Source organism: Physeter macrocephalus, chromosome 4 (assembly GCF_002837175.3).
Source record: "Physeter macrocephalus isolate SW-GA chromosome 4, ASM283717v5, whole genome shotgun sequence".
Classification (NCBI taxonomy): Eukaryota; Metazoa; Chordata; class Mammalia; order Artiodactyla; family Physeteridae; genus Physeter; species Physeter macrocephalus.
This window is the reverse complement of record NC_041217.1, coordinates 129,577,949-129,597,496: the sequence shown is the minus strand read 5'-3', so window position 1 is coordinate 129,597,496 and position 19,548 is coordinate 129,577,949. Positions and strand designations below refer to the sequence as shown.

Genomic DNA, 19,548 nt, shown 5'->3' with positions numbered 1-19,548 from the left:
TGTTCTCGTGGCACAGGGAAAAGAGCAAGAGGCAGAACTGAAACAGTCACTCATAAAACTTGCACTCAGACATGCTGTATATCACATCCACCTCTCACGTTCTCTTGGTCAACACAAATTCTGAGGCCAAAGCTGACCGTAGGACATGGATGAATCTTGACCTACTGAGAGGCACTGCAAGCCACACCGTCACAGTCAGGGGCAAGTAAGTAGAACCTTCTTCCAGGGAAGGAGATGAATAGTTGGGAACAATAACACAATCCCCAGCCCAGCGGAAGCCCTGAGTACATAGAGTCAGTATAGCAAACCCAGGGCACCAGCGTCCTTCTCTCTTGTGTTTGTGGCTAATCACTAACTGGTGCTCTTCCCAGCTGAGCTCAGATTTAGCCTTAACAGTTTCAACATACTGCTCTAGATAACCTAATCAGTCAACAATAGCACCAGGAATGAAACTTATTAGCCAGCCCTACAATAGGGCAACAGTTGCCAAACCCGGTCATTATCACAATTGTCTGGGGAGATTTTAAAAATTCTAAGTTCTCAAGACCACCCCAGAATGTGCCATAAAAATGACCATAAAATCTATAAATTCCTCAGACATAGCATCCGACACTATATGTCCACCACGTGCCCCCCCTTCATGGATCCTGGATGAGGAGAATGGCGCAGGCACATGTACTTTTCAACTGCTCCTGCACCGTGATCCGGATGACCCTGAGTAAGTAAAGCAATCTCTACTTCCTCATCTGTAAAATGGTATAAATGTAGCATAGAGGTTGAGAGTAAAGGTTCTAATGTCAGGCTGCCTGGGTTTAAATCTCCCCTTCACCTTTTGGTAACCGTGTGAATTTACACAAGTTACTGAACTGCTGTTTCTTCATCTGAAAATGTATCCACTTCATAGAATTGAAACTAAGTAATGTAAATGAGTTGCAGAGAAGAGTGCCTGACACAAAAGTCCTCAAAAACATAGTATATACAGTTTTATCAGTTTTCTCTAATACCTGTCTTTCAGAGTTGATATAAGCATTTAATGAGAACATATACAAGTATATGAGAAGTATCTGGCACGTAGGAGGTGCTCAAAAAGGGACAATGTTGCTATCATTATTCAATGTGTTTTAAACAATTTTTATAAAGCGATACATTATTTTCTAATGTGGTAAAATATTTAGAGCACAAATATCCTACTTAATTATTCATGCACATGCCATAACGTAGAACACTCCATACTGGTGCCAGTGAAGTGGGAGTGGGCTTAACCCATGAATGTTTCATCATCTCCCTTCAAACCACCCCTAATAAACACACACTAAGTAAAAACAGCTTCAAGACACATCGCTAAGCTCTCCGTAAACCATATGTCATCCCTTACACCCCCTCCAAGCTGATTGCCACCTCAAAGCTTCTCCCATGTTGAAATTCTGGAACTCCCCGGGGGGCAACTGAGAGCGCTATGCAAAGGTATATTAAAACCTTGGTCCGCCTTTGTAGATATATATGTGAAAGAAGCCTAGAATAATTATATCCTTTAATCAGTCCCCTGCCCCCAACACGCACACACACACACACACACACACACACACACACACACACACACCAGTCACAGTCATACTTAGATATTATGAAATGCAGTATCTCTCAGTGATTGGTGTTCCCATGTTGGGAACAGAGTGAAAGGAGACATGATTCTCCTAAAACACTTCAGTGCAAGTAAAGTACTCAAGCAGGCACTGCATTCCTTCATCACAGGCATCGCTAAAATCCTCTCCTGATGTCATTCTGGGCATGATGTTTCAGAACTATGATTACGAGGTCTGGGCACCAGCCTGCCATGAAAAACAAATAGACACAAACCTTTAAACACCAACTCCAAAAACAAACAGCTGTTACCAAATTGTCTATACAACTCCCACCCTAAAAAGGTTCTTGAAGCCCAAGCTAGGATAGCCAGTGGTGCCAGTTTACCAGGGATTATGCCAGTTTTAGCCCTGAAAGTCCTTTTTCCTATGAATTCCCCCAGTCCCAGGCAAACCTGGACTCTGGGTCGCCCTAGCTAAAGCAAAGAAGGTGAAATAAAAACCAGCATGTATTGATTTTGAGTCCCCCTCTGTTAGGTAGACACAAATATAGATATAAATAGTGATCAAGGGGCCCCTACATCTCAGGTACCTGACAGGGAGAGACCAAATTCGTTTACAGCTAACACAATTCTGAAATTTGGGGGAGCCTGCAACTTCAACTTCACAAAGGGGAACCAAGTGTTTCTTTGAGCCTAGACTTTTCTAAGCTAAAATAAAATTTTTAAATGAGAAATTTCAGGAATTCAAGTCACTGAACTATGCTGCCTACCTCTTTCTTTCTGTTTGATCTTTGAAGATTAGCATTCAGTATTTTTCATGACATTTATATTGAGGAAGGAATATAAGATTATTAAAAGCAGAGAAACTCAATATTGGGAACACACATCAAAAGGTCTTCAAGACAAAGAAGGGATCATATGATTTGAAACCAGAGTTACTAGAAGCATGTGTGCTGCACTTCATTTTCTAGTTAACAGTGTAACGTACGTCAAAATATGATTTAAAACGCTTCTCACAGCTGAGCTGACATTTGGCGATCCTCAGCCTTCTTTTGCTCTTGAGGATGGGGGTTCAAATCCAAATGAGGTTAACACTTTGTACTGGTACATATTCCTGGTGGATGAGAAAAACAGTCTTTTAGTTTAAGTAAAACGAAAACATCTGTTCCACTCCTGAGGGAAAGAATTGTTTTTAAAAAGAGGGGGAGGGGATTCTTGGTTGTTAAAGCTGGAGATGGCCTCAGTAACTTTGCAAGTGTTTAATAAAATAGACTGTCAGGTGCCTTGCTCACCAAGGATGATGAAAACTTGTGCATGAACCTTGGTTCACTTCATTTTTCAGGATGTCATACCCATGTTATCCCCTAACCCTGTCTAAAGCCATATGTTAATGTCTATCAACTGGTCTCCAGTTCTTTCCACACTAAATCAGGTAAATCCAGCTCAGTAAGTGACTGACCTTGTGCCACAAAGCTTGTCTTGGTCAGTAGCTGTGCACTCTGGGTAAGAAGTAGTATAAATTAGCTATTGCTGCATAACAAAATACCACAGACTTAATATCGTAAAACAATACCATTTATTAGCCCACAACTCTCTAGGTCAGATCTTGGTATGGCACGACTGAATTGTCTGCTCAGGGTCTCACAACTATTGGCCAGGTTATGTTCTAATTTGAAGTTCAGGTCCTCTTCCAAGCTCATGTGTTTGTCCCACAATTCAGTTGCTATGGTTGTAGGACTGGGGCCCCGATTCTCTTGCTGGCTGTCAGCCAGCAGCCACTCTCAGCTCCTAGAGGCTGCCCAAATTCCTTGCCTCCTGGCCCCTTCCATTTTCAAAAGTGTCAACAGAGAATCTCCCTCACGTGGAATCCCTCTCATGCTTTCAATTACTCGCCTTAGGAAGAGCCCAGTCCCATTTAAGGGCTCACCAGATTAGGTCAGGCTCACCCAGGATAATCTCCCTTTCTTAAAGTCAACTATGCCACGTAAGTCAACTTAATCACAGGAGAAAAATCTATCATATTCACAGTCCTGAGGATTATGCAGGGGGTGGAGCTCTTGGAGGTCATCTTAGAATTCTTCCTACCATAAGAAATATAATGCAATATTTCTCTTTTCAATCCTTTGTACTGTAGTGCATAGTTTCTTAAGCTTTTTACATCACAGGCTATTATTAAAATTAATTAATTCCATGGCCCCTGTTCTACCAAAAAAAAAAGTCTATATGCACACATATACACATAGATATACAGACACATACAAAGTTGTCCACAATTTCAGCCACCCTAACCACACCCTGAGAAGTCAATCCACATTAAAAACTCTGTAAATGGAGGCAGAATAAGCTGGAGAGATGAAGGGGATTCCTTGAAGTATTTTAAGCAGAGAATTACATGATCACATGTTTAGTTTAAAGAATTACTGTCAAGTTTTATGACAGGAAAGTGTGGAGACAGGGAATATAGTTTAAAGATGTTCTGTATTCTAGCAAGAGATCGCAAGGCTGTGCGCTTGGGCACTGGTGGTAAGGTGTGAGAAGAAGCTAGAAAAGCAGCAGGTCTTGGTAAGTGATTAAATGTAAGTCATGAGGAAGAGGAGGAGTCAGAGCAAACTTCAAGTTTCCAGCTTGAGAAACTGGGTAAAACAAACAGGATAGAAGGCTGCTTGAGGGGATGGAAGGTAATGAGTTTATTTTTGGATATTTTGAGTTTGAAATGTCCTTGAGACAGCCTGGTGAGAACCAGGCAGCTGGGTATACTAGTCTGAAGTCCCAAGGAGAGGGCAAGGCTAGCAATAGATTTGAGGGGTCGTAGGAGAATATACCAGCTTGATTTTCACTGCACTAAAGTACCATATGTATACCAATTTCTAAAACTTCAGAACAAAGAATGCTTTATCTTTCTCTCTCACTTTAACATAATTTTTCCTAGAGTAAAATTTTACACAGAAAACAAAGGAGTCTGCATTTATTATCACAGTTTTCCCCTATCAGAGTAGAAGGAAGGACCACAGGGCCACCACAGTATCATCAAGAAACCTAGTTAATATCCCCAAATTGGGTCCATTACTTTCTCACAGAAGCAGCCCTTTCTTCACTTTCACCATACATTGCCAGTCCTACATAAATCCAAGTGAAAATCTGATGGCATCTGAAGGAGAGCCACCCAAAATTCAATCTCAGGTCCTAGCTGATATTTTAATAGAAAAAAATCCTTTGTATTCAGTTCTATGAAACACAGAATCAAATCATTTTATTGTGCCAAATGTCAGTAAAGTTAAGATGTTGTTGGGAATTTCTAAGCTACCCTACCTGGACATGAAATTGAGCATGGGAGCCTTCTAAATGGTCTCCTGCACAATCCATTCTCCACAAGGCAGCCAGAGTAACTTTGTAAATGTAAAGCAGAGCATGACACTCTCATGCTTAAAGCCATTCAAAGATTCCCATTTCTATTCAAATAAAACCCAAACTTCGCACCGTGTAGGGCTCCATCCTAATTACATCTCCGCCATGTTCTCTCAGGCCCTCCCGGGTTCCCTTTTGAAGCCTAGCTTTTTCCTGACTGAGAACTACTGTGTTTTCCTCTTCCCAGAACTCTTTGCCCTCAACATTTCTTATAGCTGGCTCCTTCTCATCTTATCTTTCATGTATCACCTCAAAGTCCACTCCTGACCAAGGCCTTCCCTGACCACCATTTCTAAGTCTTAATTACCTACTCTCTATCACATTACTGTTTTATTGTCTATATACACTTGTGATCTGAAATTATGATTTTTGTTTTGTACATTTGTTTTGGTTTTGTATATTTACTTACTGAATACTGGAACCAAAAGGGCAGTCACTTCATCTTTATTGTTCCATAGCACATGAGAAGTGCTAAATAAATATTTGTGGAATGAATGAACTAATTGAACTGATGTCCTGTTTCCATAAAATTAGTAAATAGATAGTAAGAAAAAAAAAAGCACTCGGAGCAAGGATGCCAGTTTCTGTAGTTGACACCGTCAGATTAAAGCCTTTAAGTAGCTCACAGTGGGCTGGAGAATGCAATGGGCAATTGTGATACAGCCTGATAAATACTAACAGGGTCCTCTAGGATCACAAGAAATGAGCCTAATCTTGTCTTAGGGGATTCCATAAGGAATCATAGGCAAAGGTAAATCTGAACGATGAGTGAAGGAAAAATGTGGGGAGGAAGGATGGAAGGAACGTGGTAAATGTCTAGACAGAAGGGACAGCAGGTGCAAAACTCTCCGGCAAGAGATGGGAATCTGAGAAATTTTAAGAAGTTCCCTGTTGTGGAGCATTCTCCCAGAGTAACTGTAAGATTCGATGACACAATAAGGTATGCGAACATATCGTGAACGCTAACGTGCCATATAAGTTATTATAAATAAGCGCAGACCTGCACTACTGGTCACTTATTACCTGATGGTTTCTGATAGTCAAATAAAAAGAAAAGATTATTTCGGAGGTCTTCGAGTGAAGGTTTCTCTGACTTACGGACTTAAATGCTAGATCCTCTGACTTCACCCCTCCTCCCCCGCCACCCCAACTGGGTAGAGTCCAAAGTTGGTGGACCTCGCTGGCGCACGGGGCGCGGGGGTGGAGGGGGCCTCAACAACGGCTCTCATTGGCCTTTCAAACTGAACCTGTTGGACGATTGGCTGAGGAGGTTTCCAGAGGCCGCCCCACGTCGCTGATTGGATGAGGAGCGGCGAAGTTCCCACCTCCTTCACTCTAGTCCCCCTCGGTCCAGTTGCTTGGCAACCGATTGGCATCCTCCGGCCGAGCAGGCACCCAGTTACTTACACCTGTGAAGCGGAGACAACAACCGGCTACGACTGCCCTACGCTTACGCCTCTCACGCCCACTTCACGCACAAGCAACACGGGAGGTCCCAGAAGCTCATCCAAGTTTGCCTTCAGATGGGCTGTGGGCTGGCCCTGCAGTGACACACCGCAGTTGAGAAAGTGCTCAAGTCTTCCTTCTGAAGTCCTCCTTCAGAAGAGTCAGAGGAGAAAAAAAGTCACTGTTATATGTCCAACTTAGAGCCACTTATCTTGGGAGCACACAGCGTTCTGAGGCTCGGTCGAGAAAGCAAGTAACTTATGTCAGTTAACTAGGTGAGGGAAGGTGACCCATAACCTCAGACACCTGCCTCAGAGCGAACCCTAGAAGTGCGGGGACAAGTGCCAGACTCTGCTGCCTTATCATGTACAGCAGAGCCTACATCTTGCTGCAAAGAGAATTCCAAGAGTTGAAGAAAAACAATTATGAGGTGAGTACTGGAGACCTGGAGGGTGTGTTTCATTGGAGTACCAATTTTTAAAAGCAGTTTAAACTGTGTTTATTATATAAGGCATAATTTAGTTAAACATAATTTGCCACTACAGACTTGTTTAATGAACCTATTTCAGTATAATAATCTACTTCATAATAATAACAACTATTTGTACTTTATAATAATAGTTAACAGTATTGAGCACACTATTCTGAGTAATTTATGGGCATTTAAGCCCTGAATATCAGCGTCTATCAGGTAGTAAGTGACTAGTAGGTCCAGGGTTGCACTCATTAATTACAATAGTATAAAATAAGTTCGTAGTGTTTTGTTTTACCTACCAGAAACCTAAGCCTCAGAAAGGGTCAGTAAATATTTGGCCGCAGGATTCCCTCAGGGTTTTCTACTACTTCCTGTCTAGTGCACTTTTTGCCAACTTCTGCCACATATAACACAGAAGCGCCTTTCCCTTATAATTTTAACACAGAGGAAGGCTTTGCCCCGAATGCCACCAATGTGGTTTCAGTGTTCATAGGCTGTTCGGTGGTTGCCATAGGCTGTTTCATCACATACAATATGGAGAATTTAAAAATGGAAGGGGCGAGGGTGTACTTAGAAAGAATAGAAAGCCGTACATAGAAAGAGGGTGTAGCATGCTTACCAACAGCTGCATAGGGTGTAGTTCAATGGCATTGCTCTGTTTCCACTCGTGCCATAGAAGTATTGCCTTAACAGGAGATGTCGGGAACAATTATTGAGTTCAACAACAAACACCCGAGAGGTATGAAAGTAACATCTGATGTTGTTTCTGCTCCACCTGAATTTTGTGGCTTTCTGTTGAAAGAAAATCTGTTGAAGGGATTTTAGGTAGTTTTTTAGGATTTTAAGAAGAAGTGTTAGGTAAATATAGATAATGTAGATAATAGAGATGTAATGGTTATCCAGACTAGCACTTAACACACCTAATAACTATGTGGTTGCTCAGAAGTATTTATTGACTATATTTAAGTGTATTCCTCAGCATAACCAATAACCTTATTCTATGAAATACATTTTGTCCCTCCATTGGAATAATACCTCAAGTGTAGGAAAATTTTATTTTTATATATGAGCATAATTTTAGAGTTGTGTTTTTCTTAATGAAAATTTTCTTACTTCATGCCTTATATAGCATCCATATGGTTTTTAAAATCTTTGAAGAAATGCAAGCTTTCCAACTATTTCTTTCATTTTGAATTTGAGTCTTAAATTGTCTTTTGTCTTACATAAGCCACACATTCTAGTCTTGACCTTACTGTCCCACTTGTGATTTGCACACTACTGATTTATTTAAAATTTGCTATTGCATGTGTTTTCTGGAATCTATCTTAACTTCTCTGTAGTAAGGCGATATATAACACCTTCCCAAAATCAAAAAAAAAATTATCAGAAAAAGAAAACGTAGAGCTTTTGGAATTCATTGTAATCTAATGTCTGATTTTCCAAGCTGCAATAAATATTTAATCTTTTTTCTGCTTTAATTTTTCTTAATTAAAGGGTATTACTGGCTTTCCTGTAAGTGAAGATATGATGCAATGGGAAGTTGATATTGAAGGTCTACAGAATACAGTTTGGCATGGTTTGTGCTTTCAAAACCAATTTACTTTTTAAAAGTCTTTGTATTATTAGCCTATTTTCTTTAAGGTTACATTGTATAAATTTTCTAGAATTCCTAAAGTATTTACATGTTATTTTTTCATTATATGGCTTAATTTTTTGCCATTTGTCAACATGGATGGAAATTTCAGGTTTGAATTTTTCTTTATGCCCAATCTTAATGTTATCATGTTTTTAAGAAACACACACAGGAAAGCATATCAATTGAGAATATCATCTAACAGTCTTCCATGAAATCAGAGACTAGCTAACAAAATGCCTGTTGGCAGAAAAATCCTGCAATTATGTCTCATTTTTTTCCTCTATGATTTTCCCACAAATTTCCATAAATCAAATTCTCAAGCAAACTAGGCCACTATAAGCTTTAATGACCACGCACTCTTACAGTTGCGGATTAACAAGATATATTTGTTTAGTGAGGTCGGGGAGAAAAACATGTAAGTGGATAATTACAATAAAATATAACATGTTCTATTATGGATTTTGAATGGAATTCCGAGGAGGCAGTGATTAGTTAATTTTGCCTTGGAGAGTCAGGAACGGCTTCCCAAGGAAGTGACACTTGAGTTGGGTCCTAAGGAATGTGTGAGAATTCATCAGGTTTAGAATCAGAAGGAAATCCAGGCAGAGTAAACAGCCTGAGATGAGGTGACAAGAGAGAGTTCTGGAGCAGTGAGTTCAGTAAAGATGAGATACACAGTGAGGGGGCCGGGTGTTAGGGGGACAGGGTCAGTGGGTAGAAAGGACTGGTGGGAATGTGGCTGAAAACATGGAATTAGACTGTGAGGAGTCTATTACACCATCTAGACGAGTCTAGGCATCCTATAATCCAATTTACTTATTAAAATAATAAAACTCTAGGGACCTTGGGGAGGCTAAACTGTAGGAATAAACTTCAGTGTTAGGTTACAGTTAATCATTTCAACATGACACTTTAGTAAAAATGTTTCTTTTTGTATCACAGGATCATTCTTCCAACTGAGAATAAATTTTACATTGGAGTATAATTTTGTCCCTCCGGTTGTGAAATTTAGAACAATTCCTTTTCATCCAAATGGTAAGGAACAAATGAAATTTTTATCATCATGGGTTCTGTCCCCATTAACCTTGTTCTTTTTTTTTTTTTTTTTTTTTTTTTTTTGCGGTACGTGGGCCTCTCACTGTTGTGGCCTCTCCCGTTGCGGAGCACAGGCTCCGGACGCACAGGCTCAGCGGCCATGGCTCACGGGCCCAGCCACTCCGCGGCATGTGGGATCTTCCCGGACCGGGGCACGAACCCGCATCCCCTGCATCGGCAGGCGGACTCTCAACCACTGCGCCACCAGGGAAGCCCTAACCTTGTTCTTTGTTAGTGTTTAATAATGTTTCTTTTTAATCACTTTGTTACGATTATAAAAGTAAGCATGCTTATTGGGGAAAATATTAAAAGGCAGAAAAAATTATCACCTGAATCCTAATTCAGAGAGATACTATTCTCTATATTTAACCAAATTTATTTCCTTCTTCTATGTATGCATTTTATCTGCATAGTCGAGTTATTACACAAAGTTTTATATATTTTTACTTAAAATGACATAATACATTTATTTCTGCAGTGTTAAACATTCTTCAAAATATAATTTTTAATGACTGAATGATAAACTTAATTCCTGTATTGTTCAATATTTTAGTTGGATGTAATTTTTTAATATAAAAATAATGCACGGACAAATTAACATTTTAGAAAGAAATAAGTTAGATTGCTACTTCAAGTCATATGAGAAGTAAATTCTTGATTGATGACAAATGCAAAAAATTTTAATGCTAAAAAGAAAATCTAATAGAACTTTTATGGGTGTGGTGAGGAAGGCTTTTCTAAAAACAACAAATCCTAGAAACCATGAGAAAAGCATGACATTAAACTACATAAACTTTTTAAGACTTCTCTATAGCTAATGACATTATAAACAGAGATAAAAATACACTGACTTTTGCAAACTGAGGGAAAATATTTGCAATGCATAAGATAGAATATTTATAATATGTAAAGACCACTTGTGGATCAATAAGAAAAAACAGAAAGCAACAGAAAAATGGGCAAAGGTTATAAACAAGCACTTTTTTTTTTAGTGTAGTTTTTTTTTGTATTGAAGTATAGTTGATTTACAATGTTGTGTTAGTTTCAGGTGTACCGTAAAATGATTCTGTTATATATGTAGTCTTTTTCAGATTCTTTTCCCTTATGTTATTACAAAATATCGAGTATAGTTCTCTGCACTATATGGTAGGTCCTTGTTAGTTATCTGTTTTATATACAGTAGTATATGTATATGTTAATCCCAAATGCCTCATTTGTCCCTCCCCCTGCTTTCCCTTTTGGTAACTGTAGGTTTGTTTTCTATGTCTATAGGTCTATTTCTGTTTTGAATATAAGTTCATTTGTACCATTTTTTTTAAGGTTCCACATATAAGTGATATCATATGATATTTGTCTTTCTCTGTCTTGCTTACTTCACTTAGTATGATAATCTCTAGGTCCATCCATGTTGCTGCAAATGGCATTATTTCATTCTTTTTTAATGGCTGAGTAGTATTCTGTTGTATATGTATGCAACATCTTCTTTATCCATTCATCTCTTGATGGACATTTAGGTTACTTCCGTGTCTTGGCTGTTGTAAATAGTGCTGCAATGAACATTGGGGTGCATGTATCTTTTTGAATTATAGTTTTCTCTGGGTAGATGCCCAGGAGTGGGATTACAGGATCATATGGTAGCTCTATTTTTAGTTTTTTAAGGAAGCAACATATATTTCTCCATAGTTGCTGTACCAATGTACATTCCTAACAACAGTGTAGGAGGGTTCCTTTTTCTCCACACCTTCTCCAGCATTTATTGTTTGTACATTTTTTCATGCTGGTCATTCTGACTGGTGTGAGGTGATACCTCAACATAGCTTTGATTTGCATTTCTCTAATACTTAGCAATGTGGAGCAGTTTTCATGTGCGTGTTGGCCATATATAAGTCTTCTTTGGAGAACTGTCTATTTAGATCTCATGCCCATTTTTTGATTGGGTTGTTTGTTTTTTTGATGTTGAACTGTAGAGCTGTTTGTATACTTTTACGATTAATCCCTTTTTGCTCACATCATTTGCAAAATTTTCTCCCATTCTGTAGGTTCTCTTTTTGTTTTGCTTATGGTTTCCTTTGCTGTGCAAAAGCCTTTAAGTTTAATTAGGTCCCATTTGTTTATTTTTGTTTTTATTTCCATTACTCTAGAAGACAGATCCAAAAAGATAGTGCTGCGATTTATGTCAAAGAGTATTCTGCCTATGTTTTCCTCTAGGAGTTTTACAGTATCCAGTTTTACATTAGGTCTTTAATCCATTTTGACTTTATTTTTGTGTATGGTGTTAGAGAGTGTTCTAATTTGATTCTTTTACATGTAGCTGTCCAGTTTTCCAAGCACCACTTATTGAAGAGACTATCTTTTCTCCATTGTATATTCTTGACTCCTTTGTCATAGATCAATTGACCATATGTGTGTGGGTTTATTTCTGGGCTTTCTATCTTGTTCCACTGATCTGTATTTCTGTTTTTGTGCCAGTCTGATACTGTTTTGATGATTGTAGCTTTGTAGTATAGTCTGAAGTCAGGGAGCCTGATTCCTCCACCTCTGTTTTTCTTTCTCAAGATTGCTTTGGCTATTTTGGGTCTCTTGTGTTTCCATACAAATTTAAAAATTTTTTGTTCTAGTTCTGTGAAAAATGCCGTTAGTAATTCGATAGGGATTGCATTAAATCGGTAGACGGCCTTAGGTAGTATAGTCATTTTGACAGTATTGATTCTTCCAGTCCAAGCACACCTCTGTTTGTGTCATCTTCAATTTCTTTCATCAGCGTCTTAGAGTTTTCAGAGCACAGGTCTTTTGCCTCCTTAGGTAGTTTTATTCCTAGGTATTTTATCCTTTTTGATGTGATGGTAAATGGGATTATTTCCTTAGTTTCTCTCTGATATTTCATTGTTAGTGAATAGAAATGCAACATATTTCTGTGTATACATTTTGTGTCCTGCAACTTTACTGAATTCATTGATGAGCTCTAGTAGTTTTCTGGTAGTGTCTTTAGGATTTTTTATGTATAGCATCATGTCATCTGCAAATAGTGACAGTTTACTTCTTCTCTTCCAATCTGTATTCCTTTTATTTCTTTTTCTTCTCTGATTGTCATGGCTAGAACTTCCAAAACTATGTTGACTAAAAGTGGTGAGAGTGGACATCCTTGTCTTGTTCCTGATCTTAGAGGAAATGCTTTCAGCTTTTCACCACTGAGTATGATGTTAGCTGTGGGTTTGTTATATATGGCCATTATGTTGAGGTAGGTTCCCTCTGTGCCCACTTTATGCAGAGTTTTTATCATAATTCGATGTTGAATTTTATCAAAAGCTTTTTCTGCATCTATTGATATGATTATATGGTTTTTATTCTTCAATTTGTTGATGTGGTGTATCACACTGAATGATTTGTGGTTATTGAAAAATCCTTGCATCCCTGGGATAAATCCCACTTGATCTGGTGTATGATCTTTTTAATGTATTGTTGGATTCAGTTTGCCAGTGTTTTGTTAAGGGTTTTTGCGTCTAGGTTCATCAGTGATATTGGCCTGTAATTTTCTTTTTTTGTGAAATCTTTGCCTGGTTTTGGTGTCACAGTGATGGTGGCCTCATAGAATGAGTTTGGAAGTGTTCCTTCCTCTGCAATTTTTGGAATAGTTTCAAAAGGAAAGGTGTTAACTCTTCTGCAAGTGTTTAATAGACTTTGCCTGTGAAGCCATCTGGTCCTGGACTTTTGTTTGTTGGGAGTTTTTAAGTCACAGTTTCAATTTCAGTACTTGTAATTGGTCTGTTAATATTTTCTGTTTCTTCCTGGTTCAATCTTGGGAGATTGTACCTTTGTAAGATTTTTTCGTTTCTTCTAAGTTGTCCATTTTATTGGCATATTGTTGCTTGTAGTAGTCTCTTATGGTCCTTTGTATTGCTGTGGTGTCGGTTGTAACTTCTCATTTTTCATTTCTGATTTTATTGATTTGGGCCCTCTCCCTTTTTTGTTGATGATTCTGACTAAGGGTTTATCCATTTTGTTTATGTTTTCAAAGAACCAGATTTTAGTTTCATTGATCTTTTCTATTGTTTTCTTAGTTACTATTCCATTTATTTCTGCTCTGATCTTTATGATTTCTTTCCTTCTGCTAAATTCCGGTTTTGTTTGTTCTTCTTTCTTTAGTTGCTTTAGGTGTAAGGTTAGGTTGTTTATTTGAGATTTTTCTTGTTTCCTGAGCTCAAGTTGTATCACTGTAAATTTCCCTCTTAGAACTGTTTTTGCTACATTCCATAGGTTTTGGATCATTGTGTTTTCATTTTCATTTGTTTCTAGGTACCTTTTTGATTTTCTCTTTGAATTTTTCAGTGATCCATTGGTTGTTTAGTAGAATACTGTTTAGCCTCCACATGTTTATGTTTTTTTGAAGTTATTTGCTTGTAGTTAATTTTTAATCTCATAGTCTTGTGGTCGAAAAAGATGCTTGACATGATTTCAGTTTTCTTAAGTTTACCGAAACTTGCTTTGTGCCCAGCAAGTGATCTATCCTGGAGATAGTTCCATTTGTACTTGAAAAGACTGTGTATTCTGCTGCTTTCAGATGGAATGCTCTATAAATATCAATTAAGTCCATCCGGTCTAATGTGTCATTTAAGACCTGTGTTTCCTTATTGATTTTCTATCTGGGTGATCTGTCCATTTGTAAGTGGGGTGTTAAGCTCTCCCACTATTATTTTGTTACTGTCAAGTTCTCCTTTTATGTCTGTTAACATTTGCCTTATATATTGAGGTGCTCCTGTGTTGGATGCATATATATACATTCAATTGTTATATCTTCTTCTTGGATTGTTCCTTTGGTCATTATGTACTGTCCTTCTTTGCCTCTTATAACAGTCTTTATTTTAAAGTCTATTTTGTCTGATATAAGTATTGCAACTCCAGCTTTCTTTTGATTTCCATTTGCATGGAATACCTTTTTCCATCCCCTCATTTTCAGTCTGTATGAGTCTCTAGATCTGAAGTGAATCTCTTATAGACAGCATATATTTGAGTCTTGTTTTTGTACCCATTCAGCCAGTCTGTGTCTTTTAGCTGGAGCATTTAATCCTTTTACATTTAAGGTAATTATCAGTATGTATGTTTTTATTGTCATTTTGTTAATTGTTTTGCATTTGTTTTTATAGGTCTTCTTTCTTCCTTTCCTCTTTTTTTAAAATATTTTATTGAAGTATAGTTGATTTAAATGTTGTGTTAATTTCTGCTGTACAGCAAAGTTATTCAGTTATGCATTTATATATTCTTTTGCTTACTGTTTTCTATTATGGTTTATCACAGGATATTGAATATAGTTCCCAGTGCTATACAATAGGTCCTTGTTCTTTATTTTCTTTCGTCTTTTGTTCTCTTCCCTTGTGATTTGATTATCTTTAGTGTTATGTTTGGTTATCTTATTTTGTGTGTATATATATATATATATATATATATATATAATGGATTTCTGGTTTGTGGTTCCATGACATTTCAATATAGCATTCTATACATATACATGATTATTTTAAGTTGCTGATCTCCTAATTTCAAATGCATTTCAAATATCTTGCATTTGTACTCTTCTTCTCTCATGATTACTAGTTTAGATATCATATTTGTGTGTGGATGATTTCCTATCTTTACTGTATGTTTGCCTTTACATGTGAGCTTTCCCATTTTGTAATTTTCTTGTTTCTAGTTGTGGGCTTTTCTTTTCCACCTAGAGAAGTTTCTTTAGGATTTGTTTTAAACCTGGTTTGGTGGTACTGAATTCTTTTAGCTTTTGCTTGTCTCTAAAGCTTTTGATTTCTCAGTCAAATCTGAACAAGAGCCTTGCTGGGTAGAGTATTCTTCATTGTAGGTTTTACCCTTTCATCACTTTAAATATATTGTGCCACTCCCTTCTGGCCTGCAGAGTTTCTGCTGAAAAGTCAGCTCATAACCTTATGGGGATTCCCTTGTTGCTTTTAATATTTTCTCTTTATTTTTAATTTTGGTCAGTTTGATTACTATGTGTCTTGGTGTATTTCTCCTTGAGTTAATCCTGTATGGGCCTCTGCACTTCCTGGACTTGGGTGCTGTTTCCTTTCCCATATTAGGGACGTTTTCAGTTGTTATCTCTTCAAATATTTTCTCAGTCCCTTATTCTCTCTCTTCTTCTGGGACCCCTATAATGCAAATGTTGGTGCATTTGACATTGTCCTAGAGGTCTCTTAAACTGTCCTCATTTCTTTTCATTGTTTTTTCTTTATTCTCTTCTGCGGCAGTGATTTCCACCAGTCTGTCTTCCAGCTCACTTATCTGTTCTTCTGCCTCATTTATTCTGCTATTGACTCCTTCTAGTGTATTTTCCATTTCAGTTATTGTATTCTTCAATACAATATTGTATTCTTCTTGGTTGTTCTTTATATTTTCTAATTCTTTGTTAACACCTTCCTGTAACTTCTCACACTGTGCATCCATTCTTTTCCTGAGCTCTCTTCCTGAGCTCGTCTTTGTGATCATTACTCTGAACTCTTCCTTGTGTAGATTGCCTATCTCCATGTCACTTAATTCTTCTTCTGGGGTTTTACCTTTTGCTTTCATCTGGAACCTCTTCCTCTGCTGTTCATTTTGTCTAAATTTCTATTTCTATTTTTATGTATGTGGAAGGTTGGTTATGTTTCTCGACCTTGTAGAAGTGGCCCTCTGTAAGGGATGTCCTTTGTGTCCCAGAAGTACACTCCCCTCTTGTCTTCCAAGGGCCAGGGACCAGCTGGTCTCAGGGTAGTTTCTGACTTGCATTTGTGGACTTAGTGCCGCAGGCTGCCGGATCATTGTTTTCTTGTTTCTGGTGTCCACCCCCTGGTGGGTGAGGCTGTTGATGGACACTTGGATTGCTTCTGTATCTTGGCTATTGTAAATAGTGCTGCTGTGAATATTGAGGTGCATGTATCTTTTTGAATTATTGTTTTCATTTTTTCTGGATATATACCCAGGAGTAGAATTGCTGGATCATATGGTAGCTCTGTTTTTAGTTTTGTGACGAACCTTCATACTGTTTTCCATAGTGGCTGTACCAATTTACATTCCCACCAACAGTGTATAAGTGTTCCCTTTTCTCCACATCCTTGCCAACGTTTGTGATTTGTAGACTTGATGATAACCATTCTGACAGATGTGAGGTGATATCTTGTTGTTTTCATTTGCATTTCTCTAATAATTAGTGATTTGAACATCTTTTCATGTGCCTGTTAGCCATTTGTATGTCTTCTTTGAAAAGATGTCTATTCAGGTCTTCTGCCCATTTTTTGATTGGTTTGTTTGTTTTTGATATTGAACCGTGTGAACTGTTTGTATATTGTAGGTATTAACCCCTTGTTGGTAGCATCATTTGCAAATATTTTCTCTGATTCTGTAGATTGTCTTTTCATTTTGTCAGTGGTTTCCTTTGCTATGCAAAAGCTTTTAAGTTTAATTAGGTCCCATTTGTTTATTTTTGCTCTTATTTCTTTTGCCTTAGGAGACCGATCCAAGAAAATATTGCTATAATTTATTTCAAAGAGTATTCCACCTATGTTCTCTTCTAGGAGTTTTATGGTTTCTGGTCTTACATTTAGCTCTTTAAACCATCTTGAATTTAATTTGTATATGGTGTGAGGGAATGTTCTAATCTCATTGTTTTGCATGTGGCTACCCAGTTTTCCCAACACCACTTGTTGAAGAAACTGTCTTTTCTCCATTGTATATTCTTGCCTCCTTTGTTGTAGATGAATTGACCATAGTGCACGGATTTATTTTGGGGCTCTCTGTTCTGTTCCATTGATTTATGTGTCTGTTTTTGTGTCAGTACCATGATATTTTGATTACTGTAGCTTTCTAGTATAGTCTAAAGTCTGGGAGGGTTATACTTCCAGCTTTGTTCTTTTTTCTCAAGATTGCTTTTTGGCTCCATATGAATTTTAGGATTATTTGTTCTAGTTCTGTGAAAAATGTCCAGGGTATTTTGATAGGGATTGCATTAAATCTGTACATTGCTTTGGGTAGTATGGCCATTTTAACAATATTAATTCTTCCAATCCAAGGGCATGGGATATTGTTCCATTTCTTTGAATCGTCTTCATTTTCCTTCATCAGTGTTTCATAGTTTTCAGGGTATTAGTCCTTCACCTCTTTGGTTAAATTTATTTCTAGGGGTTTTTCTTGCTGCTATTTTAAATGGGTTTTTTTTTTCTTTTTTACTTTCTCTTTCTGATATTTCATCATCAGTGTATAGAAATGCAATAGATTTCTGTATATTAATCTTTTATCCTGCAACCTTGCCAAATTCATTTACTAGTTCTAACAGTTTTGGGGTGGAGACTTTAGGGATCTGTATAAAGAATATGCTTAATATTCTTATTAATATTTAATTAATAAAGATTTTGTTTCCAGTAACAATGTTGGAAATAAGGAAAAGAGAAATAACTCCAATGTCCATTAATATAGGAATTTTTAAGTAAAATATCTTACAGCTATATACATTGCTTTTAAACATAGCAAGGAAGATATATGAAGACTTTACCCTTTGGTCATTCTTACACCCTAGAATCTTCACTACCTGGCATATTGTTAGTGCTCAAATATTTTTTGAATAAACATGTCCAGAAATATGTTGACAATTTGCTATTAAATGAAAAAAATACTTTGAAGAATAAAATGTAAAGTATAATTCTATTTAATAAAAAAACCCAAAAACTACACACACACACACACACACACACACACACACACACACACACACGTGTGTGTGTGTGTGTGTGTGTGTGTGTGTGTGTGTGTATGTGTATTTTTTTCCAAATACTGACTTAGTTAATTAACTGTGTTAGGGCATAGGCCAACCTTTCATATATCTTTCCAATTTATATATTGATATAATGGAACAAAGCTGGCAGGGAGGTTTTGCCATCCCCAATGTGTGGGTTCCATTTCTGGACCTAAGACATTTACTCTGTCACTATTTCCAGCCAGTGGTAAAGGGAGAGAAAAAGAGAAGAGGGCAGAGCAGCTTCCTTAAGAAAATATGATCCAGAAGGTGCACACTTTACTTCTGCCGATGTCTCATGATTAAGACTTAGTCACACGGCCACATCTTGTTAGAGGAAAGGCTGGGAAAATGTGGGCAACTATGTATTCATCTAAAACCGCATGGGGGAATGGGGATGGGGCAGGCATCAAGTTTCTTATTATAGAGAGAAGAAATGGAGGAAAGGAAGAGCAAATACTGGAGGACCATGAAGAGTGTGCACAAAACTTTTTATACCATCATCTTTTCTTTCACCATTGAGTCATAATTTCACTTGTAACTTACAACAGTTTTAATACCAGCTAGGATTTGTTTCTAAATTCTTTTATCGCATTGTTCACTCAAATCTTGTGTCCATTGCGCCATTACTATTATTGTAGTTTACAATACAATGTACCAAATCAAACATCCCTCTTTTCACCTTTTCAAAATTTTCTTCCCAGGTCTTACCTTTTTATTGCAAGATTTTTCTATTGGAATATAAATGTTTTTCTTATTCCTTTACAAAAATTATTTATACATTAATAAAAGTAATATTAATAATGATAGCTATCATTTTTTGAGGATCCACTCTGTGCCAGGTACTCTATTAAGGGCTTTATTTTTAAATTTCTTTTCAGTGAAAGTAGGTACTTCAATCATATCCCCATTTCATATACTAAGGAAGTGAGACCTAGAGAGGTAAAGTTAATTGCTCAACGTCACACAGCTGATAAGTGGAGGGGTCAACTGTCAAATCTGTGTGTCTGACACCAAAGTCCATGCTCTAACAGCTGCTCTGTATTAAAGTGTCTGTCACATTCAATGCAAATAATTTTCCTGCTTTGTCATTTGCTTTCTAACTTTGCTATGACCTGTTGATGTTCATAAGTTTTAAA

At 37.4% G+C, this 19,548-nt stretch overlaps 1 protein-coding gene across 1 annotated transcript in view; it reads left to right on the top strand.

Moving 5' to 3' along the window:
• The first annotated feature begins 6,797 nt into the window (after nucleotides 1-6,797).
• Nucleotides 6,798-19,548, top strand: part of UBE2U (ubiquitin conjugating enzyme E2 U) — a 38,368-nt gene continuing 25,617 nt past the window's right edge. The window contains exons 1-3 of the mRNA XM_024119638.1: nucleotides 6,798-6,863; nucleotides 8,403-8,484; nucleotides 9,487-9,579. Of these exons, the coding sequence (XP_023975406.1) occupies nucleotides 6,798-6,863; nucleotides 8,403-8,484; nucleotides 9,487-9,579 (241 nt within the window). The remainder of the gene's footprint in view (nucleotides 6,864-8,402; nucleotides 8,485-9,486; nucleotides 9,580-19,548) is intronic.